This window comes from Malaclemys terrapin, chromosome 2, assembly GCF_027887155.1.
Source record: "Malaclemys terrapin pileata isolate rMalTer1 chromosome 2, rMalTer1.hap1, whole genome shotgun sequence".
Taxonomy (NCBI): domain Eukaryota; kingdom Metazoa; phylum Chordata; order Testudines; family Emydidae; genus Malaclemys; species Malaclemys terrapin.
The window spans coordinates 33,495,571-33,522,793 of NC_071506.1; the positions used below are offsets into that span (position 1 = coordinate 33,495,571).

The 27,223-nt window shown below is 47.4% G+C and overlaps 1 protein-coding gene across 5 annotated transcripts in view; it reads right to left on the bottom strand.

Moving 5' to 3' along the window:
- OXR1 (oxidation resistance 1) overlaps positions 1–27,223 on the bottom strand; it is a 465,986-nt gene that overhangs the window by 143,537 nt on the left and 295,226 nt on the right. The window contains exon 1 of one of the 5 annotated variants that reach the window (XM_054017346.1): positions 21,091–21,432. The exons of the other annotated variants lie outside the window; for them this stretch is intronic. Within the exon in view, the coding sequence (XP_053873321.1) occupies positions 21,091–21,247 (157 nt within the window). The 5' untranslated portion in view covers positions 21,248–21,432. Of the gene's footprint in view, positions 1–21,090; positions 21,433–27,223 lie in introns of those variants that run through there. 5 annotated transcript variants of the gene reach the window in all.

Consider the following 27,223-nt stretch of genomic DNA (forward strand, 5'->3'; position numbering starts at 1 on the left):
AGGGATAAGATTTATATGCATAGGGAGGATGTGCTTTACATTTCATCTTACTGTCAAGATGCACTAAAGCATTGCTCCTTGGCTTATGCAACACTGAATATTTTTGATGACCATCCCCCTGTAATGTCTGCAGCTTTACTGGGATCCAATACAAGAAATGGAATTTAATGCAGCTATATTAGAACTTTGCTAATGTGTACTTAAAAAAAAAAAGTCTGGTTTTATTCAGCTTGATAATTCACCAACATAAAATGTATTTTATTTGACCATTATACTTTAATTTTACACTAGTACTTTCCTGAATACAAGTAGGAATACTGAGGTATAGTTTGTAAAAGTATCTTAGAATCTTCCTGTTATGAGACTTAATTCTGGCACTCTGCTATAAATCTTTGCTGCGAAAATGGGAGAGATTTTTCTTGTAAGAGAGAATCAGATTTGTGGATTTGTAAAACGTTTACTACATTCTACTGCAGCATGCTGATTGTGTTGAGGCATTATTTCCATATCTTCAGTTTACATACTCGTTACATATTTCAATCAAGTTTTCAGCAGAGTACACAATTCTTACAATTCTCAGCCACAACTAGGTCAGAAGTTTGAAAAGGATACTGTTAGAAAGTGAAATGAACCACAATAGGTAAATGTTATTTTTTTAAAGTGTGCCAAAAAACTTTTACTGTACATTTAAGTGATTTCTACTATCCTTCCCCCCCACCCCAACAGTGATTTAGAAGCTTAGATAAAAATCTCTCGTTTCTTTTCCAATTTTGCAGTCACTGACTGCCCCCCACCATGTCTCCACTGAACAGAGATGAAATTTATCAAAATGCTTATACAAAGACAACTTCATACAGTCTTTTAATGCCCACAAAAATACCCCCCCCACACACACACACAAACATACTCCCCCCAGTAATGTTACTAGGTTTTACTTACTAGCAACAAGGACTTTCTAGGAGAGGAAATAATCTTGGGGGACAAATTCAAACAGTTATAAGAACTGACCTCTATTTTGAGTAACTATTTTAACAGATAGTTGTAAATATGGGAATTTGTCCCCCAAGATTATTTCCTCTCCTAGAAAGTCCTTGTTGCTAGTAAGTAAAACCTAGTAACATTACTGGGGGGAGTATGTTATGACTTAATAAGAATTAAGTCAAGACAGTTTAACTGCAGGTTAAGACAATAGTTAAATTTCCCAGAAATTCCTTCAACTGGAATGTTGCAATTTTATTGTAGTGCTTCCTTACTTAACCACCACATTAAGGCTAGATGTTTGTTTTAATTGTAAAAAACAATCGACATCACAGCATATTAAAGGCTTCTTGAAGACAAGCTGCAAAAATTGCTCAGTGTTCAAGCGCACTGAAAGCTAGGTGCAGGACTGTGGAGTACAACATTCTCTCCCTGACAGCCAAACATTTTGTTTCAAAAAGTTTGAAGAAAGCAACTCTCTCCTCCCTACTTGAGCTCTAGCAGCTAAAAGACCATAGCTGCTCAGAATACTCCCAGCTCACATCAGAAAGGCGCAGAGGGAGCAGTTGAAGTCAATGCCCTACCTTACTCTCTATAGCAACAAGGTTGATTTAAATCTAAGTGTTTCAAAGATAGATGATGCAGCTCATGGAACACAAGTTTTAATGCAGTCTACCTCGAGGGCAACAGGCTGGACACCACTGTTTTAGAAGTAGTACACCACAGTTTCCTCCATCCCCCTGTAAATCGTTGGAACAGAAAGAGCAGTCAAATCCCATGTTAGCAGTCTGTACCTTGTCACCTATGCTACAAATGCATACAGCGCCACCACATTTCTCCAAATGCTGAAGTACTTCATGCTCTGCAAACAAATCTGACCACATGAGTGGCTGAACAATTCAAAATAATTTTCTGTAAGGTGCTGCCTCCATGAGGTTAATTTTTACTTAACTGTTCCTTTTTTACTGAAAGGGAAGAAAGTAATTTTATGAAAGTATCATTTACATCATCAAGAAATAAAGAGGAGTATTTTAAGAGAATGTCTTGCTCATCACCATGAAAGACAGAGGCTCTGCTTTACAGTTTTCAAATTCAGAGTTCTCTTTTTGTATGATTGTAAGTGCAAGTGGCAATCCACTTTAAGAGCCTATTTTTCATCAATTGTCCTGAGATGTTGGATTGCATCTCTACATATAAAGAGACATTCCCAGCAGAATCCAAACCGGAAGAGCCACAGGGTATCACATATGTGTAGAACAGAACACCATAGTACAGTCATCATGCAGATATGAGAAGTGATCTTTACTTTAGTGTCCTTAGGAATAGAAATAGGAACAAAATGTCAGATGAACAAGTGTACTATATTGGGAAAATCACAGAATGAACCTCTGACACACAATTTTAGGTTACTTTATCTTTTTGTTGAATGAAGGAATTTGGGGGTAGGAGGGAAGAAAGACAAACATGGCTTTCAGCCACCTTTGTACTTCTCATATACCCATTAGGGAGCTGTGACAGCCCTTAGGATCAGTATGGAATAGCGTAAGGGGGGCCTTAGCAGAGGTCAAGACTATAACGGGGTTTAAAAAAGAAGTAGATAAGTTCATGGAGGATAGGTCCATCAATAGCTATTAGCCAGGATGGGCAGGGATGGTGTACCTAGCCTCTGTTTGCCAGAAGCTGGGAATGGGTGATGGGATGGAACACTTGATGATTACCTGTTCTGTTTATTCCCTCAGAAGCACCTGAAAGTGGTCACTGCCAGAAGACAGGATAATGGGCTAGATGGACCTTTGGTCTGACCCAGTATGCCATTCTTATGTTCTTAACCATAAAATAAGTTTATTAACTACAAAAGATAGATTTTAAATGACTACAAGTAATGAGTCATAAAAGTCAGAATTGGTTAGAAGAAAATAAAAGTAGAACACAACTAAATACCTAACTTCACAAGCTACATGAATTCAAAGCAAAAAGTCTCTCTTACCACATGCTTCAAAAGTCTTACTGTCCAAACTCCTTTCAGACAGAATCCCTCTCCCAGTTCAAGGCTGTTTCTTTGTTCTTCAGGTGTTGTGGATGCAGGGGGTAGAGAGAAAGGGAGGAATAACTTGGAGTCCGTCCTCCATCCTTATACTACTTCTATTCTTTGAGAATCAAGTAGTCCCCAGCTGGGGCTCAGGAGGCAGAAAGTCTGTGTGGATGGGCACCCCCAGCTGTTTGTCAAGATGTAAATTTTTACTCACATCCTTTTCCCTGCCAAAGGATGGCCACTTAACCAGGTGATAGTCCATTTGATTTCATGGTCATCTGGCTGAGGGTGTCAATTTGCCTTTTGTCTCTGAGGAACTGGTTTCTGGCTGCTTTTCTAATCTTGAAACATGTCTCAATAGAGTCATACAATAGAATTTCGTAACTTTACATATGTTGCCACACATTTTACCAGCACAATAATGATCAGAAAATTATGAATTTTCAAATGATTCCTCACAAGGCATACTTTGTACAAAATGTATCATAGTATTGTAAAAGGGGTGAACACAGGGGTACAAACTGAAAAGGTCATTCACATGAGACTACTAAAGAAGATAATTTGTTGTGGGGCAAAAGGCAAAGTATTGTCATGTTTCAAAAACTGGCCAAGAGAAAGAAAACAGAATGGGAGTAAGTGGTCAACTTTCATCATGGCAAAAGGTTAAAATGAGGTCTCTCAGGGTTCTATACTAGATCCTATGTTATTTAATAATGATCTGGAAATAGGGGCAAGATATCAAAATGTGAAGATGAGTTATTTAGGTTAACTAAGATCCAAAATGACTGTGGAACTTCAGAGGACCTATATAAGTTAACTGAATGAGCAATACAATGGCAGACTTAATTCAACGTTAAGAAAGGCAGAGTAATAAACATTGGAATGAAGATCTGAACTACTTGTACAGTTTACAAGGTCATAAATCAATTAGCAACTCAGAAAAGGGGTCTTGGCATCACTGTAAACAGCTCAGTTAAGACCTGTGTTCCCTCTAAGCTGCGTGGTTGGGGGCTGCACAGGAGAGATTCAAGTGCCGCGCACTTGATTGGCAGGTATCCAGCAGTGTGTGTTTAGGTGCCCTCCTCCCCGCTGCTTTGCAGACACATTAGTCCTGCAGCTGCTTCCGGGACCCTTCTGCTAGCTGTGCAGAGTGTGTCAGGGTATCCCCCTTCCCTCACCCCTGTATCTCATCTCCACAGAGCAGGGGAGAAGGGACAGCCTGACTCAGAACTCAGAGCAGGAGAGAGCTGCTGCCGTCTGAGTTCTGAACCAGCCTCCGGGAGGTGAGTGCCTGCCTGCCTTTCTTAAAGAGAAAACGCACAGTCTGAGACTTCCCCAGCAACCAACTCACACAATCTCTGTCTCTCTCCCTTCCCTCCACCCCATCTCCACAGAGCAGAGGAAGGGAGACAGTGCTCAGGGCTGAGCAGGAGAGCTTTCAGTGAGTGCCTTAAAGAGACAGCACACGCTGTCTTTCAGAAACTTCCCCAGCAGCCAGCACACACACAGTCTCTGCGTCACACTCACCTCCTAACACATACTTGTATTATTATTGTTGTTACTTGGTACTTGGTACTTCCTGCAATGCACATATATTCTCTGTCATTTAATTCTTTCAAAGTGTGTTATTTTATTTTTTCGATTGGTCTGTGCATTTCATAACTTATTTCTCTTACACTTAAATTTAATTCTTTGAGTAGTGAGTTCTAAAATGCCTAACCTGTCGTGGCTGGAGTAATTATCCCTATAGTAACTTTAAAAATATATATATATTGTATCTAGGTTTTTTGTTTCTACTGGTGGTGCACATCCACACATACCTCAGTACATATAACAAAATTTATTCCACACATGGATGGAAAAAATTAGAGGGAACATTGGGTAAGTCCTCTATGCAACATGAAGTTGGGGGGCCGGGGGAAGCAAACAAGATGCTGGGATGCATAAGGAACAGGAAGAAGAAAATATTCTAACACCATTGTCTGACTCAATGGCATGGCCTCAACTGGAATACTCTGTGTAGTACCATTTCCCTCACCTCAAGAGAATGATTGCAGAATTAGAGATGGTTCAGAGAAGGCTTTTGAAAATGATCAAGGGCATAGAAAAACTCACATGAAATTGGAAAGATTGGGATTATTAACCCTAGAAAGTTGGTGAATAAAAACAGTAGTTAAATTTTCCAGAAATTGCACCAACCACAATATTGCAGTTTTATTCTATTACTTCCTTGCTTTAATCCAAACAAACAAACCTTGTGGGTTTTTTTTTTTAAAAATCATTAATAAATCTCAATATCATAGCATATTAAAAATGGCTTTTTGAAGACAGTTACAAGTTTTGCTATGGGGAGATGAAATTAAGCAAGGGCCTGCAAACATTCCATCATCACTTCCTGGTCCATGGTATCACAGGAAAGTGACAGATCAAACACCTGAATTGGATTCCTGACTTTTCATCCAACAGAATATCCACCACACAAGTGCAGTCTGCAGGACACACCCAGTTTGGAATCTCTAGTTGACAAAGGTCAACATGGATGGTGGGTAAACATGCCATTGGGCCCCTCCTCCTCTACCCAAGGCCCCTCCCCTTCTGCCCTCCCACGGGTCCCCAGCCCCAGATTGCCAGGCAAGCAGCATGGCTGGAATGCTCCCGGCCCCAGTGCTGGGCAGGCAGCGTGGCTAAAGTGCCCCCAGCCCCGGAGCACCCCCGGCCCCAGAGCACTGGGTGGGTGGTGCGGTCCCAGCGCTGGGCGAATGGAGGGGGTGGTGTGGCATGGGCTCAGCCCCAGCACCCTCAACCCTAGGGCTTGTGTGCACACGGTCCAGCCTGCCTGCCCCAACCTTTTGGCCACGGAACAGCAGAAAGGGATCTGGAAGGAAGCAGGGCGGGGCTTCAGGGCGGAGTGTGGGTGGGAACATGCAGGTTGTTTGGGGAGGCACAGCTTTCCCCAGCCTATGCTACCAACCACCCATGAAGGTCAAGGAAACTGGAGGCATCCAGATACTATGAAAGTTGCCTTAATACAATCTCTTTGATAATCCTAACTTAATAGAAGATTAGAAACTGGTTGATAGTTGACCATATTATCCAGTGACAACTTTCTGATGAACTCATGCTTCCTTTGAAGCAGTGTGTCTCTACCTTTTTTGTGCTGACTTTAAAAAAAAAAAAAAAAAAAAAAATTGTGACTCTCCCGCTACTAAAACTTGGGGGGGGGGGGGGGGGATAAAAAATAAAAATAAAAAAAAGAGAGACCCCGCCCACCGTAAGTATCATTAAGTAAATTATGACTAATACTCAGGGCCAGCTTTAGGAGGTGACCAACAGGGCAACTGATTGGGTCCCCACGCCAAGGATATCCTGCGAAGCTAAGTTATATGATTCAGCCACACTGTGGCTGAAATTGTTCATGAACCCCCCTCTTCTGGCCTTCAAACAACCCGCCAACCTCATCATCAGCAAGTTCCTCACAGACCAGGACACCACCTCAAAGCAGCAGCAGACCCTGCCAGAAGAACAGATGCAAAACCTGTAGACATATCTCTACTATTACAATGATCAACACACCTTTTAAGATCCATGGAGCCTATACATGCCTATCACAACATGTGGTATACCTTACTCAATGCACTAAATGCCCCAACAACAACTTTGTGGGTGAAACCAGACAGTCACTATGCTCTCGAATGAACTCATACAGGAAAATGATAAAAGACCACACCACCAGTTCACCAGTGGGTAAACATTTTTCACAAAGCAAGCACTCCATATCTGACCTTTCAGTCCTCAGCCCCAAAGTAAACCTGTACAACACTTTCAAAAGATGAACCTGGAAGTTTAAATTCATAACTCTGCTAGACACTAAAAATTATGGATGGAACAGAGACACTGGATTTATGGCTTATTACAACAATCTGTAAGCCACTAACCCCCTCTTTTTGTCCTATGACTGTAGAAATGTTAATGGGCCACTCTACCTTGAATGGTCCCTTACAATATGCACTAACTAAACAATCTGTTTCATCTTGCATTTTGCTGTGATGCTGAAAGTACCTTTCCCAGACCAGAAGAGCAGCTCTGTATGTCTTGAAAGCTTGTCTCTCTCACCAACAGATGTTGGTTCAATAAAAGATATTACCTCACCCACCTTGTCACTCTAATATCCTGGGACCAACATAGCTACAACTACACTGTCACCAGAAGATGTCAGTTCTGAGACTAGATTTTTATTATAAATAGCTGTTTCAGTAATAAAAATATAAGTGTTAAAAGTTAGGAAGGCTGCTGTTGTAGAGGAGATGGAAAAAGCAGACAAACTGGGGATGCAAAATTGACTGGCTGCATAGTACAATGGTAAGGATAGCAAGCATAACAAATAGTTACATAAATTCTAGGACACTATACCTACACTACTCACAACAACATTCAAGTTTAGCAATGAACAAAATGCCATGGATAAGCATGGAAGTTTTCTCCACACAACTTTATTAAGCTAAAGCACTAGTTCTAAGCCTCCCTTAACTTGGCCACTCTTGGGAGACAGGCTAAACGACATACATTAGGGTGTTTGTACACCAATGCGAGAAGCCTAGGTAATAAAATGGAGGAATTGGAGCTCTTGGTCCGAGAATCGAAACCGGATATCGTAGGAATAACTGAAACGTGGTGGAATGGCAGTCACGACTGGAACGCAGGTATGGAGGGGTATGCGCTGTTTAGGAAAGACCGGGATAAAGGTAAAGGTGGGGGGGTGGCATTGTATGTCAATAGTGAAATAAGCTGTAAAGAAATAATAGTGGATGGAATAGATAACACTGAGTCCGTCTGGGCGATACTCAAGCTGGGTAAAAGGACTACTAGAGCCTCTCCGGGGATAGTGCTTGGGGTGTGCTATAGACCGCCGGGATCGACCCAGGATATGAATAAGGAACTATTTAATGTATTAAGGGAAGTAAATACTAATAGAAACTGTGTAATTATGGGGGACTTTAACTTCCCAGATATAGATTGGGGAACAAACGCTAGTAGCAATAATAGGGCTCAGATGTTCCTAGATGTGCTTGCTGATCAATTCCTTTATCAAGTGGTAGCTGAGCCGACGAGGGGGGAGGCCATTTTAGATTTGATTCTGGTAAGTAGTGAGGACCTTGTTGAGGAAGTGGTAGTGGGGGACAACTTGGGCTCCAGTGATCATGAGCTAATTCGGTTTAAACTAAATGGAAGGAGTACCAGAATTAAGTCAAAGACTACGGTTTATAATTTTAAAAAGGCCAATTTTAACAAATTAAGGGGACTTGTAAGGGAAGTGGATTGGGCAAACGTATTAAGGGATCTAAAGGCAGAAGAAGCCTGGGATTACTTTAAGTTAAAGATGCATGAGCTGTCAGAGGCCTGTATCCCCAAAAAGGGAAAAAGATTACTAAGCAAGAGATTTAGACCGAGCTGGATGAGCGACCGACTGAAAGGGGCGATTAGGAAAAAACAGAAAGCGTACAAAGAATGGAAGAGGGGAGGGATCAGTAAGGAAACTTATCTTAGTGAAGTCAGAGAATGTAGAGATAGAGTGAGAAAGGCCAAAGGCCATGTAGAGTTGGACTTAGCAAGGGGAATTAAAAGCAATAGCAAGAGGTTTTACAGCCATATAAATAGGAAGAAAGCAAAGAAAGAAGAAGTGGGACCGCTGAAGACTATAGCCGGAGAGGAGATTAAAGATAATCTAGGCATGGCGCAATATCTCAATGAATATTTTGCATTGGTGTTTAATGAGGCCAATGAAGGTATTAGGGATACTAGCACCATTACAGAGGGGCATACAGGATGGGGGATTACCGCATCCGAGGTAGAAACAAAACTAGAACGCCTTAATGGGACTAAGTCGGGTGGACCGGACGATCTTCATCCGAGAATATTGAAGGAATTGGCGCGGGAAATAGCAGGCCCATTAGCGATTATATTTAATGAATCTGTAAACTCGGGGGTGGTCCCGTTAGACTGGAGAATAGCCAATGTGGTTCCTATTTTCAAGAAAGGGAAAAAAAGTGACCCAGGTAACTATAGGCCTGTTAGTTTAACATCAGTAGTGTGCAAGGTGCTGGAGAAGATTCTGAAAGAGAAACTAGTTGAGGACCTTGAGGTTAATGGCAAATGCGATAAATTACAGCATGGTTTTACGAAGGGCAGATCGTGCCAAACGAATCTGATCTCCTTCTTTGAGAAAGTAACAGACTTATTAGATAAGGGAAATGCGGTGGACCTAATATACCTGGATTTCAGTAAAGCGTTTGATACAGTACCCCATGAGGAATTATTGGTTAAAATGAAAAACATGGGGATCGATATGAAAATCCAGAGGTGGATAAGGAATTGGTTAATGGGGAGAATGCAGCGGGTCGTATTAAAGGGTGAATTGTCGGGTTGGAGGGAGGTTACTAGTGGAGTGCCTCAAGGTTCGGTTTTGGGACCCATTTTATTTAATCTATTTATAACTGACCTCGGGACCGATTGCAAGAGTGGGCTGATAAAGTTTGCGGATGATACGAAGGTGGGAGGAGTTGCAAACTCGGAGGAGGATAGGGATATTCTGCAGGGAGACTTGAATGAGCTTGTGAATTGGAGTATCAGAAATAGGATGAAATTTAATAGTGAAAAGTGTAAGGTGATGCACTTGGGGATGAATAATAACAATTTTAGTTACAAGATGGGGACGCATTGGTTAGAAGTAACGGAAGAGGAGAAGGACCTAGGGGTCCTTGTGGACCGCAGGATGACTATGAGTCGACAATGTGACATGGTGGTGAAAAAAGCCAATGCGGTCTTGGGATGTATTAGGCGAGGTATATCTAGTAGGGATAGGGAGGTCCTGCTTCCGTTGTATAAGGCGCTGGTGAGACCTCATTTGGAGTACTGTGTGCAGTTCTGGTCTCCCATGTTTAAAAAAGATGAACTCAAACTGGAACGGGTGCAGAGAAGGGCGACTAAGATGATCAGAGGAATGGAAAACCTGTCGTATGAAAAGAGATTAGAGGAGCTTGGGTTGTTTAGTCTGACAAAGCGAGGGCTGAGGGGGGATATGATTGCTATCTTCAAATATATCAGAGGGGTTAATACAAGGGAGGGAGAGGAATTATTCCAGCTTAGTACTAATGTGGACACGAGAACGAATGGATATAAACTGGCCGGGGGGAAGTTCAGGCTTGAAATTAGACGAAGGTTTCTGACCGTCAGAGGGGTGAAATATTGGAACGGCCTTCCGAGGGAAACTGTGGAGGCAACGGACCTGTCTGGTTTTAAGATTAAGTTGGATAAGTTTATGGAGGGAATGGTTTAATGGTAAAACATAGTAGCCAAGGAAAACCAAGCAATGGTACGTGAATAGCATAATGGCCAACAAGGGTCAGGCTAGAGACTCTTGCCTATATGCTCGGGGTATTACTGATCGCCATATTTGGGGTCGGGAAGGAATTTTCCTCCAGGGTAGATTGGCTGAGCCTCTGGAGGTTTTTCGCCTTCCTCCGCAGCATGGGGCAGGGATCACTAGCAGGAGGGTCTCGGCCGATTGAAGTCACTAAAACACAGGATTGGGGACTTCAATGGCAGAGTCCAGGGAAGGGTCTTGCGGCCTGCAGCATGCAGGGGGTCAGACCAGATGATCATAATGGTCCCTTCTGACCTTAAAGTCTATGAGTCTATGAGACTCTGTAGGAGTGTTAACATACCTCTCTGAACTTAAGTTTGGGGGGGAAAATGGTAGTAGGGAAGATGTGAAAAAAATTTGAAAAATATTTTCACTTCTAGACACGTGTTATTTTCTCCCCTCCTTTACCATTGTGTCTAGTTTCCATACTTTGAACCTATGTTAGTGTGACTATAACAAATATAGTCTGTCACTTGGATGCAGATAGAAGAATCTTACCTTTTATACAAGTTTTGTTTACTTGAAGCAAACATGAGTTTCCTACTTCTTTCCCAGAATGAATTCAAGAGGAGCTCTGTTTTTATCATCCCTCAATTTCCTCCCCACCAAACAGCCGGAAAACTAATCCTCCTCTCTTGCACACACTTTTTTTTTTTTTTAAATACTGTAATCATATAGCATTGGTTGGGTCTTCCGCCTCCGGGGACATATATATCAGTCTAATTCCACTGGAATCAAACTTTATTCTTCACCGTAATAAGTGCTGAACAATTGCTCTAGTTCAACCCTAAACACAATATTGGGCCTTGCTTTCTCAACATTAATGTATTAATATGTTTTTTAGTTTATTGTGAAGTTCTACAAATGGACTGGAAAAGTTAATTTTAAATAATACTTGTGTTTTACCGAGGAAAAATTAATTAAAGACTAAAAAGGATGAGACTGAAAGGAGAGAGAATATGAAGCTCCCCTTGTTAAAAATAAGTTAGTTTAACATATCTGAATGGTCACAAAAACAGCAATGAGGAGTCACCCTTGTTTAATGTTTGTCTAAGCCAGTGGCTCTTAACCTTTCCAGACTACTGTACCCCTTTCAAGAGTCGGAGTACGCAAGACAAATCAAAGTTTCACTTCACTGAATAACTACTTACTTACAAAGTCAGACAAAGATACAAAAAAGTGTCACAGCACACTATTACTGAAAAATTGCTCTCTCATTTTTACCATACAATTATAAAATAAATAAATTGGAATATAAATATTATACTTACATGTCAGTGTATAGCATATAGTGCAGTATGAACAAGTCATTGGCTGTATGAATTTTTGCTTTGTACTGACATCACAAGTGCTTTTTATGTAGCCTGTTGTAAAACTAGGAAAATAACTAGATGAGTTGATGTACCCCTGGAAGACCTCTGCATATCTCCAGGGGTATGCATACCCCTGGCTGAGAACCACTGGTCTAGGCCATAATTAATTTTTATTACCTTTAAAGTTAATCTAAAGAGAGAAAAAAACACCCAAGTCTTCTTTCAAAAAATGTTTTAGTAAACCACTACTTAACATGAAGCAACTTGCTGTCATTTGCTTATTGATAAAACAGAGGAGGCATAGATAGTTACAGTTTTACTAGACTAGTTCCACTCAGCAGCAATTAGATGTGTGTAATCTATTACACAAAACCAAAAAAAATATTAAAGTTAGAATCATTTTAACCCGCATTATGAACTCTGGAACAGTGTTTTTTCTGAGAGCGTGGACCCCTACTCAATGGAGTGATTGTCTCAGACTGTCTCCCCTCTATTTGCAATCTTGTAACATCTTTGTACTAACTACAGCAATATACATTTTCAGTTGTCTTTTCATGCGCTTACAGCTGGAAGCAAAGAGACAGTATCAACAGACCAGCCAATTCTCTGGAAACCAGCTGTGGTCCACAGACTACTGCTTGCGAGCCACTTCTCAGGACAGTTAGCCTTTCAAAAAGAGAAGTGTAAGATTAGGCTCTTCGTCATATATGAGAACCTAATTAAATGGTCTGATTTTCAAAAGGGCTTTCATGGTTTTGTGACCGTTTTAGAAATAAAGGTTATTTTTATAGCTTTAGAACAGTGGTCTCCAACTTTTTTACTCACAAGATCACTTCAATTTAAATGCAACCCAGGATATACCCCGTCCCTTCCCAGAGGCCTCGCCCCTTCCCTGAAGCCTAGCCCCGCTCACTCCATTCCCCCCCTCATTCTGTCACTCACTCTCCTACACCCTCACTCACTTTCACCAGGCTGGGGTGGGTGGTTGGGGTTCAGGAGGCGGTGTGGGCTCTGGGCTGGGGGGTTTAGAGCAGAGGTTGGCAACCTTTCAGAAGTGCTGTGCTGAGTCTTCATTTATTCACTCTGATTTAAGGTTTCGCGTGGCAGAAATACATTTTAACGTTTTTAGAAGATCTCTTTCTAGAAGTCTATAATATATAACTAAACTATGTTGTATGTAAAGTAAATAAGGTTTTTAAAATATTTAAGAAGCTTCATTTAAAATTAAATGAAAATGCAGAGCCCCCCAGACCGGTGGCCAGGACCTGGGCAGTGAGAGTGCCACTGAAAATCAGCTTGCGTGCCGCCTTTGGGTTGCCTACCCCTGGCTTAGAGTGTGGGAGGGGGCTCTGGGCTGAGCCTGGGAAAGGAGCTTGGGGTGCAGGAGGGGGTGAGGGGTGCAAGCTTTGGGAGAGAGTTTGAGTGCAGGAGGGGGCTCCAGGCTGGGGCAGAGTGTTGGGGTGTAGGAGGGGGCTCAGGGTGCTAGCTCTGGGAGGAGGCTCATGACTGGGGGTCAGGGTGTGGGCTCCCACTGGGCGGCACTTACCTCGTGCAGCTCCCGGGTGGCGCAGTGGGCGTAGGGCAGGCTCCTTGCCTGCCCTGGCCCCACACCACTCCCGGAAGGGGCCAATGCACCCCTGCTGGCCCCTGGGCGGGGGTTGGGGGGGACATGTGGCTCTGCACGCTGCCCCTCTCTACAGGCACCGCCTCCGCAGCTCCCATTGGCTGCAGTTCCCCATTCCTAGCCAATGGGAGCTGCTGGGGTGGTGCTTGCACGCAGGAGCAGTGCATGGAGACACACACACACACCCCGGAGCCGTGGGGGCATGCTGGCCGCTTCCAGGAGCGGCATGGGGCCAGGGCAGTCAGGGAGTCTGCCTTAGAGGCAGCCCTGCTACACCACCGGACTTTTTAGCAGCCAGAGATCGCGATCGACTTGCAGAGTCTCCAGGATCGACCAGTCGATCGCGATCTATGGGTTGGTGACCACTGCTTTAGACACTTTGGAGTTTATTAACTTTAATTCCCATCTTTGACAGAGTTCAAGAAAGACTACAGACAAAACTAGCAGAGTATATTTAGGTTTTAATTGTCTGAATAGGAGCTTTATAAAATTTAGATCAATATCTAGCTGGTATTTCTAAACTAGAGAACATACATTGAGTTGTTTATTGATCAAGTCATATAAAATATACAGGAAAAGGCTAAAAAGAGTTTCCACATAAAACTTGATTATGCTGCAGATATGGACAGTAACTTACAACCTAATTTTGGAAATATCCTTAAAAAAAGCAGAAAGCGAGGTAATCTTAAAGTTAAGTGTACACTAAATTATTTAAAACACATAGTTAACAAGCTTAACTCCCCATGATTATTGTCTCTCATGTTTCTGCCCAAGTTAGTGACACAATCTTATAAATGATCATCAACTATCTTCAGGACTGACAGGGAGCCACATACCCTCTCAACATACAGGCCTTTATACAACATTCTAATGTATGTACAACTGTGGCTAGTCAACATGCCAACCACACATCCAGACACCAAGGCTATGTCTGCAGTAGCACTTTTGTCGGTCAGGGATGTGGGGAAAAAAACCCAACCCTGACTGACATACATTTCACCAACGAAAACATCTGTCTGGACAGCGCTATGTTGGCAGGACATGTTCTCCTACCGACATGCTACCGCTACTCACTGGGGGTGGTTTAATTATGCAATGGGAGAGCTCTCTTCCGTCGGCATAGAGGAGACTGTACAACTGTACCACTGTAAGGTGTGTAGTGCAGACATAGCCGAAGTCTCACTGTTCTGACAAGATAACCCCATTTACCTTACATATAAAAACCCTATCCCACACCTATTTGAATCATGGTGTAGTTAAGAAGCCCACAGTATTTACATTCCTCATTTTCTAAACATATTCAGTGTATAAATGCCATTAATTATGTCACCAAAAAAACCCTAAGTTCATGAGCACATACCCACAAAGTTTCTGATGTTTTAAAAAGTTAATTCTAGTTAGCTTATTCTCAGCATCACCACTCAATCTACTCTACAGATACTGGGGGCAGACTCAATGTAATGAAAACGAACAGACCAAGATCATAGATATTCTACACAGACAGCAGAAAACAGTGAACACTACATATAGCATATTAACATTTCATAGACCAGTGGTTCTCAAAGCCGGTCCACCGGTTCAGGGAAAGCCCCTGCCTGGCCGGTTTGTTTACCTGCCGCATCCGCAGGTTCAGCCGATCGCGGCTCCCACTGGCCACGGTTCAGCGCTCCAGGCCAATGGAGGCTGCGGCAAGCGGCGTGGGCCAAGGGATATACTGGCTGCCCTTCCTGCAGTCCCTATTGGGTCGATTTCAGCGCTAATCCCCTCACCGGGGAGAAGTACAGAAATCGATTTTAAGAGCCCTTTAAGTTGACAAAAATGGCTTAGTCGTGTAGATGGGTGCAGGGTTAAATCGATCTAACGCTGCTGGAGCTGGAGCCAGTTCGCAAGAACCAGCTGCTAAATTTAGAAGCCGGTGTAGAACCGGTTCCTAAAGGGGCAGGCAGGTGGGCAAACTCCGGTCCGCGGACCGTCCTGTCTGGCCCGCCTGAGCTCCCAGCTGGGGAGGCTAAGGCTCCCCCGGTCCCTTCCCCACTTCTCGCAGAGCTGCCGGAGCCCTGGGGGAAGCAGCAGGCTCCAGCGGCTATTTAAAGGACTGGGGCGGCAGAGGCAGCTGGAGCCCCGGCCCTTTCAATAGCCCTTGGAGCCCCCCCCGCCACCGCTATCCCAGGGCTCCGGCGGCTATTTAAAGGGCAGGGGTGGTAGAAGCAGCGGGAGCCCTGGACTTTTTAAGTAGCCCCCAGAGCCCCTCTGCCGCTACCCCAGGGCTCCAGCAGTGGGGCTCTGGTGGCAATTTAAAGGGCCTGGGGCTCCAGCACCTGCTGGGAGCCCCAGGCCCTTTAAATTGTCCCCTGGGGAAGCCGGGCCACCCCGGTACGGCGCACCAACTCTTGCCGGTACGCCATACAGGGGCATACCGGCTTACTTTCACCTCTGGGTAAGGTGGTGGGGCTGCAAGCTCCAGCAGCTGCGTGGCATCCTTACACAGCAGCATGGTAAGGGGGCGAGCCGGGGCTGGGAGGAGGGGTTGGATAAGGGGTAGGGAGCGGAGGTTATGGGGAGGCGGTCAGGAGACGGGGGGGAGTTGGGTAGGCGTGGGAGTCCCGGGGGTCTGTCGGGGTGGTGGTGGATGGGCTTGGGGCAGTCAGGGGACAGGAAGAGGGGCGAGTTGGGTAGGGGGTAGGGTCATGGGGGGCAGTTAGGGTGGGGGGTCTTGGGAGGTGGTGGTCAGGGGACAAGGAGGGGGGGTTGATGGGTTGCGGGTTCTGAGGGGGGGCAGTCGGGGGCATGGGTTGGGGTCGGATGGGTGGGTGGCGGGGGAGAAGACAGGCTCGTGGGGCTTGTACTCACCGCGTGGTTCCCTACCGGGTCTTCGGCAGCACTTTGGTGGCGGGTACTTCACTCGCTCCGGGTGAAGGACCTGCTGCCGAAAACCCAGAGTGAGTGAAGACCCCCCTGCCGCCGAAGCCACCGAGGACCCGGTAGGGAGCCAGTTCTTAGGATTTTGGGAGCTCATCACTGCCTGAGGGGTTCCGGTCCCCAGTTTGAGAACGCCTGTTCCAAGAAGAAGCAAACTTGCTTTTATTTAGAATGTTTCCTCAGAGTTTTCATGAAACATCAATAGCTTTAAAAATAGTAAGAAACTAAGTGATAATATATGAAAAAAACAACTGTGTTCTGTAACATCAAAGGAAATTCAGTAATAAACCAGCTACGTCAAAGAGATTAGTAGTTCTGGCAAAGCCATGTTTTCATCTCTCAGTCACTATCTCTAGTACTCTTGTACTTTTATCCTCCATCAAACTTTTTAGCCTAAGGAGATATTTTGTCTGTATTTCAGTGAGCTGACTACTGACAACATAGACTGTTTAAACTAGTGTGCTTTCTGACATGCAGTGAATTCAGCATCCTAACTCTGTCCTCCACATTTAGAAATACAATAGACTGCTCAGCATATAAATATGTAGGTATATGTTCAGAAGCAAAAATATACTACAGTAAGATTATTTTCTAAAGAAATCTATTTCTCACCATTAGGGCAGCCTCAAATATGACAGCAAGATGGCCAAAGGACTAAATTTAAGGTATAAAACCTGAAAATATTTGCCTGCCTCCCTGAACCAGAAAACATACACTGCATAATAGCTATGCATCTCAGGATGTCAAATAGCAAAATACTAACATGGAAGCACGATATCTCCAATGTTACATGCTTATAACTTTAAGATACCAAAATATGTTATTTAAAATTTAAGTATATTAAGTCCATGAAATCTACAAGTTTCTACTTGAGTTCTCAGATTAGTGTTTCTGAATTTCACAGAAGAATAATTTTTCCATACTTATCTTAAAAAAGTTTGTTCATACGTTTGAAAATTATTTTAAATAACCACACACACCCCACATTTGGACGGAGACCAAATGTGAAATGGAAGCCCTAAAGGAGTCTGAGATAGTTAGAAGTGAACTGGAGAGATTGGAGGGCAGATTAGACATGGGCCTGAACCAAGACCCTGGATGCACACACAACTGAAATTTGGAGCAGTTGGGCCCAGATTTTTAAAAACATTTAGACATTGCTACCATCAGTGTTGTCATGCCTAACTGATTTAGGGACATAAATCTCATTTTCAAAAGTGATTTAGGAGTCAAAATCCCATTGACAGTGTATCCCTTTTGAAAATGAGATTCCCATCCTCAATCAGTTAAGCACTGCAACACCGAGCATAGCAACAACTAAATATCTTTTTTAAAAAGGGCTGAGCCTTAGGCTTCAATAGCAGGCCATAACTTTGCAACTGAGTGCCCATATCCAACTAGAATGGAAGTTGGAATTCAATTTTAACTGCTGTAGTTACTATTATATGAAACAATATGGCATGATCCAAGACTGTTAGTTAAAAGTTGCCAGAAGAGAACCTGTTTCTGCCTACAATCTATTGACTTTTTGTTTAGAAGATTCCATTGGATAACGAGAACAGAGCAACCTCTGCAGCATGTTGTGCATAGGTTGGGAATGCTGTTCCCCAACCTAGGCACATTGAAGCGTGCAGAACTCCTCCCCCATATTAAGAACCATCCATCCCTCATTGCTCTGAGCAGCACCCCTACCTCCACAAGCCACCTTTCATTAACTCTAGTCTTAACAGTTACACACCAAAAATTTTCCAGGATAAGCATCTGTACCTTGACACACAAAACAGTCAATATGATTCAGGCTGATTTTGCTGAAGTGTCAGAGGCACTGCCAGAACAGAAAACTATAAAATATTTAAGATTCACTGGTTGAGTTCTCCTCCACCTCCATTTTGCACAATAAGGCTATGTCTACACTACAACTTATAAAAAAGAAGAACAGGAGTACTTGTGGCACCTTCGAGACTAACAAATTTATTAGAACATAAGCTTTCGTGGACTACAGCCCACTTCTTCGGATGCATATAGAGTGGAACATATATTGAGGAGATATATATACACACATACAGAGAGCATAAACAGGTGGGAGTTGTCTTACCAACTCTGAGAGGCCAATTAATTAAGAGAAAAAAACTTTTGAAGCGATAATCAAGCTAGCCCAGTACAGACAGTTTGAGAAGAAGTGTGAGAATACTTACAAGGGGAGATAGATTCAATGTTGGTAATGGCTCAGCCATTCCCAGTCCTTATTCAAACCGGAGTTGATTGTGTCAACTTATGTTGACATAACTTACGTTGCTTAGGGGTGGGAATAAATCACCCCCGAGCAACACAAGTTACACTGACATTAGCGCTGGAGTAGTTAAGCCAACAGGAGAGCGCTCTCCCACTGGCTTAGAGTAGTTACATTAGAGATCTTACAGCAGCGCAGCTGTAAAATCCCTTTCCTTGCAAGTGGTGAATAAGAGGTTTGGGGTGCATTATTGGAATGGATTGTTAATATTCCTTTGTAAGGGCAAAATGTCAGCAGACTTTCAATAGATTGTTAAGAAGATATCAAAAGAAGGTATCTTTGGGTATTAACCTTTGGGCATTTGGGTATTAATCTACTCATCTGAAGCTTTCCTTTTGGGGGGGGAGAGGAGGTTAAGAAAGTGATATTGTAGCAGCTCTAGCTCCAGGTATATCTTGATCTCATAGGTATCTTCAAACCCTATCAGTCTTCCTCTGAGCATGAGTTTCATAAGGAAACTGTATAGCTGTCTAATTCTGAAAATAGTCAAGAAAAACAATCATGCTGGTTTTGTTACCTTTATCAGCAGCCTTTGTTATTGTTGACCACAAAGTGTTGGCTGTACTTGCCTGAAAAACCTCACAGGAGAAAATACAAGGGGCCTTTTGAGGCTTTACACCTTCCTCTTAACAAGAGAACTTGGAAAGTTTCTCTAATACCAACAACTGAGGCAAATATGCATATCATACTCTCAAAACAAGGAACCCCAAAAATCATATTCCTGAAATGTAAAGGAACAGGATTATCGTATAATGTTAATTGTGGATGGCATAGTGTCAATCACCTTGTTTAAAACAAAAACTTCTGAAAGCCAGGCTAAGTTACATGTCCACATAAGCTTAACTCTGCCTTCTTTGAGCCATGCACCTATATGCCCATAATACACACACTCCCAACTCTGCCTTTCAACCATAATAAGCAGACACTACTAGCACTTTCCCTATGCTTAAAATTGAGCCCACTCCTCCAACAGAATACCACACTTGTAAAATTTAATATCACTTCATAACCTTTTACAAACCCTTCACACTCACACACCTAACCCTATACTTTCACCTACCCAACAGTATAACCACAAACTAGTCTCACATGCCATCTCATTATTGATAATCCCAAGCCAAGAAGATCCTAGTGTCCTGCTACAACCTATACAATTCTCTATTGAAATGATGCAGACCAGAACCTCAAGGGGTGTGTGTGTGTGTGTGTGTGTGTGTGTATGTATATATATATATATATATACACACACACACACACACCCTTTTCTTTGAGAACACTCATGGGGGTGGCAGAGACTCAGCCCCAGATCTCTTCATATCACAATCAAAACTCTCTCAAACTGCTCCAACTTAGTCCTCTTCCATTCAATATAGCACACCTAATGCAAATGCAGCTGATGTATGCACATAATTCCCAGTGGCTATTGCCAGCCCGGGGGGCGGGGGGAGAGTGGGAGGGAAGGTCAGAGTTAAGGCTGCCTCCCTGTTTACCTTACCTCTGTATTTCCTGGTTTTCAGAAGTTTGTGTTTTGCTGAACTCAGCATTCTGGAAAGGCACAAATTATCACCAGACAACCTTAACTCGGTATTTACTTTCTTTTTATATATTTACGATCTACTGTACACAGACCAGCTGGGTGCTGCCGTCTGTGTCTCACCCCCAACCCACAAAGGGAGGGCAGAGGATGCCCACAAACTGACTCCCTGCTCTAATCCATCTGCCCTGACACAGGGTGTATGTAGGGCCTCCTCCCTTACCCAGCCAATACCCCCATCTCCCTTGGGGTATATTAATGCCACCTTCTTCACCACAACCCCATCCCAACACCCCCCACACAGCCTCTCCTGCACATTTTATATTCCTCACACATACATAATACCCCCCTCTTTACTGCTCTTACAGCCCCCCTCCCCTTTCACTACATTCTCCCCCCCCATGGGACACAGCCTCCCCTCCCCCTTTACTGCACTCTCTCCCCCTCCCACGGGACACAGCCTCCCCTCCCCCTTTACTGCACTCTCTCCCCCTCCCACGGGACACAGCCCTCCTCCCCCTTCACTGCTCTCCCCCCCCCACGGGACAGAGCCCCCCTCCCCCTTCCCTGCACTCCCCCCCACGGGACACAGCCCCCCTCCCCCTTCACTGCACTCCCCCCCACGGGACACAGCCCCCCTCCCCCTTCACTGCACTCCCCCCCACGGGACACAGCCCCCCTTCACTGCACTCCCCCCCACGGGACATAGCCCCCCTCCCCGTTCCCTGCACTCCCCCCTACGGGACACAGCCCCCCTCCCCCTTCCCTGCACTCCCCCCTACGGGACACAGCCCCCCTCCCCCTTCCCTGCACTCCCCCCCACGGGACACAGTCCCCCTCCCCCTTCCCTGCACTCCCCCCCACGGGACACAGCCCCCCTCCCCCTTCCCTGCACTCCCCCCCACGGGACACAGCCCCCCTCCCCCTTCCCTGCACTCCCCCCCCTAGTTACTGCCCCCCCGCGCGGAGCCGGCCGGCACCTGGTGCGGACGCTGGGCCCGGGCTCGGGCCCCTCTCCTGCAGGGAGTCGAGGAAGCGGACCTGGCGGGGGGCCCCGGGCGCGGCCCCCCATAGGCGGTTGGCGGTGCCGCGCAGCAGGCGGCCGCTCTTGCCGGTAAAGGTGGTGAGGTAATCCATGGCCGCGGGCTCAGGGGGCTCTGGCGGGGGGCGGCCCCATACGGGAGGGGATAGGAGGAAACTCCGGCCGCGCCGAGCCTCAGTCACCAACTTCTACAAAGTTTAGAGCGAGCCCCGCCCCGGCCCGCCCTTAAAGGGGCCGCGTCCCCTAGCGGGGGGTGTGAGAGCGGCGGGCTGCAATCCCAGAACAACACGTCTTGGCCTGGCCGGAGCTTGACAGCTACGGGAGGAATCCCCCCATCCACCCACATCGGCCCGGGCGCCACGCCGCCTGCACGAGGGGCGGGGTGTGTGTAGGGGGGGTTGGGAACCCGCTTGCTGTGGGGGAGGGGTGTCGTGTAATTTCCTGTGTGCAGCTTGGGGTATGTGGTGTGCACGTATTGTGGGTGCAGTGTGTCACGTGTACTCTATGTGTTAGGGAGTGTTGTGTGTGGGTGTAAGGGATATGTGGTGTGGGGCGTGTCATATGTGTTGGGGGGGTGTTGTGTGTGAGTGTTAGGGGTATGTGGTGCGGGGGGTGTTGTGTACTGTGTGGGTGGGTGTGTCAAGTATACTGTGTGCTGTGGACATGTGGGTCTGTGTCACTAGTGTGCATGTATTGAGCATGACAGAATGCCTGCCGCTCTGGCAGGGGTGAATGTGCTGTGGATGGATGCCTTGGTGTGGGTGTATCCAGCATTAAAACATATGGCTTGATTGGCAATTTCCCTTTCATAAAATGTATTATCTCATTTTTGTTAGAGGTTGTTTCTTGGGTGCTCTTTGAGATGTAAAAGAGGAAGGGGGGATCGAGTATACTTAGGAGAAGTTTTGCAAACTCTTCCTCTCCTCTCCCATGAAACAAAATGGCCTACCTGTTAATTGCATTCTGGACAGTATTCTGCAGAAATGCTGACCCCGAATGCTGCAGCAACTGTCATAAACAATAGTGTTTATGCACCAACATTACAATAGGCTCTTGTATTTTTTAATAACAAAGGTTTGCAGCAGTGGCGTAGCCAGCTTCTCAGTGCAGGAGGAGCAACCATAAAAAAAGACACCTCCCCTTGGCTCCTCCTCTGGCCATGCCCCTCCTTGGCTCCTCCTCCGGGCGCTCCGTGCCCCCCCCCCGGCTCCTCCATGGCTGCGGCATGCTGCGCCCCCCTTTGGAGGGGTTGGTGGGGGGGGCGGGCACGGGGGAAGGGGTGGCGGGCGGGCGCTGCTAGCTTCTCCCAGGGACTGGGGGGGAGCAGAGCAGTGGGGCGGGCAGCATCTGGCGGGCAGATCCCCTCTCCCCGGCAGCTTCCTGGTTCCCTCGCCCGGGTAGCCCAGCATTTTTTTCAAAAGCGGAGCTTGCCGGGCCGCCGCCGGGCTCCTGCAGGCAAGGGGGGGCGGCAGCACGCCGGACTCTGGAGGAGCCATTTGGGGGGGCGGCAGGCGCAGCTGGAGGAGTGAAGCAGCTGGGCTCCTCAGCCATCGCGCCCCACGCTCAGCGCGGCCGCCTCCTGCGGTGGCTCAGGGCTCGGCAGTCGAGTGCTCTGCAGCTGGCGGGCAGATCCCCTCTCCCCAGCAGCTTCCTGCTTCCCTCGGCCCAGAAGCAGGAAGCTGCCAGGGAGAGGGGATCTGCCCGCCAGCTGCAGAGCGCTTGGCCGCCGAGCCCTGAGTCGCCACAGGAGGCAGCCGCGGCGGCGATGTTGGGGCCGCGCTGAGCGTGGGGCACGATGGGCCAGGAGCCATCCCCTTCGCTCCTCTGGCCGCGCCCTCCGCCCCCCCATGGCTCATCCGGAGTCTGACCGTGCTGCCCCACCACTTGCCTGCAGGACCCCAGGGGCGGCCCAGCAGGCGCTGCTTTTGAAAAATGTACTGAGGGGAAGTGGCTGCTTCCCCTGAACCTCCCTAGCTACACTACTGGTTTGCAGACAGGTCACATGCACAAGTTATTACTTCATTCTGATCTCACGTAGAGCCATTGCCATCCTCACATTTCAATAACCTTTGTTTTTTTGTTTTTTAAAGTTCCGTGGCTAGGAATATTTCTGTGCAAGTTGATCATTTTTCCATGATGTGCCAAGAAGGTCTGGGTTATTCATTAGCTTACGGGGGGGAGGTTCCCCCTTTCGTTGTGGGAAACCAACACAACCTTTGATGCTGATAGTATGCCCTCTAACCTAGGTGAGTACTGGGGTGTTTCACCATTATAGTTAAATTATAAAAATAGGACCAACTCCTGTAGTTTGTCGTTCTTTTATCTTGGTTTTGCTGTCTCACAACTTATTGCATTATATTGTAATTTATGCTGTGCAAACCTTCAAAGATTTGGTTAGTATGGCCTGGATCCACAAAGCTCAGCAATGCAATGCCTAGAAAATCACCAGAACAACAATGGAATCGACAAAGTCAGAGTTAGGCACCAAGATTCCCTATACAATGAAAGGGGAGAGATAGGTGCCTAAGAATGGGATCCACAAAAGCTGGGAGCTGCCTAACTTAGTCAATGGGAGAGTGGTGTGTCCTAAATTCTACTCCTCTCATGGAGTTTGCCACCTAAGTCAGGCTGCAGGGAGGTGCTTATCTGTGCTTAGCGATCCATGAACAGGAACCTGTCCTAATGGAGTCAAACAGCTTAGGTGCCTAAGCCATTTTTTAGCAAGAAATGCTATAATTTTTATAATTTTTAGCCCAGTGGTTAGCATTCTCCCAGGATGTGGGAGACCCAGTTTCAATTCTCCCCCATGCCTAGGGGGTGGGGGGGAGGGCAGAGGGCTCCCCGCGCTGCCCTCACCTGCAGGCAACGCCCCCCGCAGCTCCCATTGTCCGGGAACGGGGAACCGGCCAATGGGAGCTTCAGGGGAGGTACCCACAGGCGAGGGCAACGCAGGGAGCCCTCTGCCTCCCTGCCCCCAGGGGCCACAGGGACATGGTGCCGGCCGCTTCTGGGAGCGGCAAGGGGCCAGGGCAGGCAGGCAGGCAGGGAGCCTACCTTAGCACCGCTGCCACCCCGGAGCTGCTCAAGTTAAGCGGCACCAGGCCACCGCCCACAACCTGAACCCCTCCTGCACCCCAACCCCCTACCCTGAGCCCCCTCCCGCACTCCACACCCTCCTGCACTCCAACCCCCTGCCCTGAACCCCCTCCCACACTCTGCACCCTCCTGCCCCCCAACTCCCTGCCCTGAGCTCCTTCCTGCACTCCGCACCCTCCTGCCCCGAGCCTCTTCCTGCACACCACACCCCCTCCCACACACCGCACTCCCTCTGGTACCCCAACCCCTACCCCAGCCCTACATTCATGGCCCTGCATGCAATTTCCCCACCCAGATGTGGCTCTCGGGCCAAAAAGTTTGCCCACCCCTAAGTTAAACTCAAACTTCAGAATTGTAGATGCAAATGGAGCTCTAAATCCAATTATAAGAGATCGTAGTGAAAGCTGAAAGGTGTAGAGATGCATAGCTCCCGAATCGCCAGTCCACAGGCGCGGCAAACTGCTCCCATGGCTACGAGGCAGGAGTGACCTTCAATCCAGCGTTTGTGTTTGGGAAACTTATTTGGCTGATTTGATTGTACCCTCGCAGCTGGTGTTCACGCGCTCAAGAGATGGGTTTGTTATCTTATGTGCATGTATACTGCCTGGCTCTTCTATGCGCAAGAATGTAACCACTAAGAAGAGTTGTAAACAAAGTAAGGAGAGAAATAAAAACCCCAGGAAAAGTTTTCCTGGGAGGCTTTTTGCAAGAGGCTTGTAAAGCTCTCTAGCTACCACAGACCTGGCGTTCTGTTTCCTTTCCTGCGTCGTCACCACAGCTGGTGACCCCGACGTGATACCCCTCTACTCACCGGCTGGATACGCCGAGCGCGCCCGCGGCTGTTTGCCGCCCCTTATTCGTGAGTATGGGGGGGAAACTTTCCAGTGCCCAGAAGGAGCACGCAAGAGAGTTACAAGAGATTATACGACAGCGATCATGTGTCGCTGTCCCGGTCGCTCATATTGAGGACCTCCTAAGGGAAATAGATCGCCAGTGCCCCTGGTATCCAGACTGCGGGTCATTGCAGCTTTTTGATTGGATACAGATTGGGATCACCTTGTATAGTAAACCCCGTGCCCCAGTTCAGTGCCTGCTGCTCTGGCAGCGTTGTAAGGAGGCACTGGAGGGGATCGGCCCCAACAGCCCCAAGCCGGTCCCCCTTTTGCCCCCAGGTGATGGGCCACCCCCCTCCTGCCCACAGCTGACCCTCCCTGCGCCGCCGCCCGTGGCGGCGCCCCCCTGCCTACCGGTCGGGCAGGGGGGCGCTGTCGCCGCGGCGGTGCGGCGAGCGCGTGAGGCCGGTCTCTTGACCGATGAGGAATCCAAGTGTGGGTTCGAGGCGTTTCCCGTCTCTTGGCGGGATAATGGAAATGGGGGGCAGATAGTGGACTGGGAGGCTCTCCCCTACTCAGTTCTGCGCGAGCTCCGCAAGGCAGTTCGTGAGACCGGGGTGCGGTCCACTTTCACCCTGGGGATCTTGGAAGGTGTGTCAAACGGTTACTTCTTGCTCCCCCAAGATTGGAAAGACATGTGTCGCATGGTGCTGTCTCCCGCGCAATACGTTGTGTGGGATAGCGAGTACCAGCGAGAGGCGCTTGCAGCAGCAGCGCAAGGTGGGGGGGCTTATCTTGCTGAGCAGTTATATGGCACAGGGCAGTTTTCGAGCATCCCCGAGCAGGCGGCGGGCACGCCCCGGGTAGCTTTTCCCATCATTGGCCAGTGTGTCCGTCGCGCGTTCCGCAGGGTCCCCGCTGCAGGCGAGTCCTCTAAGTCCTTTGCGGTTACTCGGCAGGGTGCCACCGAACCATTCCACCAGTTTATTGACCGCCTCCAAGAGGCAGTCCAGAGGCAGATTGATAACCCGCAAGCCCAGACTGAACTAATGATAAAATTGGCTTACGAAAATGCCAATGCAGACTGCCGCCGTGCCATGCAGGCAGTGGTCGGGCGCCCCGGGTATACCCTGGCAGAATTGCTGCAGGCGTGTGCTGACGTAGGCACTCAGACCCATCAGATGGCCCTGCTGGCAGCTGCCCTGCACAAGGGGCAGAAGCCTCAGGGGAACTGCTTTAACTGCCAGAAGCCCGGACATTTTTGGCGGGAGTGTCGGGCCCCTGCGGGGGGCATGTGTAAAAACAAACCCAAGCCCCGGACAGACCAGAGGCCCCGCACGCTGTGTCCGAAATGCAAAAAGGGCTACCATTGGGCTGCGCAGTGTCGCTTGGCCGGGGGTGACAGCCGGGTCTTGGCTGCTAACCGAGACAACCCCCCGGGAAACTAGTAGGTGGGCCTGCGACCAGCCCGAGACCCAAGGCCGCGCCCCTCTCCGTGCACGACGCCCCCGCCGCCACAAGGGGCAGTGCGGGGATTGACCTTGTTAATCAGGAAAATATGGATATCACTCTCCCCGGGGAGGTCCTCCTCATGCCGTCCCAGATTCAGGGCCCGCTGCCGGAGGGCATGGTGGGCCTTGTCCTACCCCGCTCGTCCGCCAGCAAGCAGGGCCTGTTTGTGGTGCCTGGGGTGGTGGATTCGGACTATGGTGGAATTATCCATGTTCAACTGTGGAGTCATCTCCCGAAACGGCTGTTTCAGGGAGATGCCTGGGCGCAACTCATACTTGTGCCCTACTCCCTTCCGGCAGGGGGAAGAAACGTTCCCCGAACCGGAGGCTTCGGGTCCACCGACCAGCGCACTATTCACCCACAAGTGGCAGCAGTTGTTAAAGACATTGGAGCACCCCAACCCAAACGCATTTACTGCCTCAACGATCAGCCGTTCGAGGGTGTTATCGACTCTGGGGCAGACATTACCGTCATTGCCGCTGCGCAGTGGCCCGCCCATTGGCCCACAGAGCAGGCTCCGGCAGTTTGGGGTGTGGGCGGGGCACAGGACTCACAACGAAGTGCCCGATGGTTGGAGGTTAGGGCGCCCCAAGGCATCCGCCGCGCCCGTATCCGGCCTATCATTCTCCC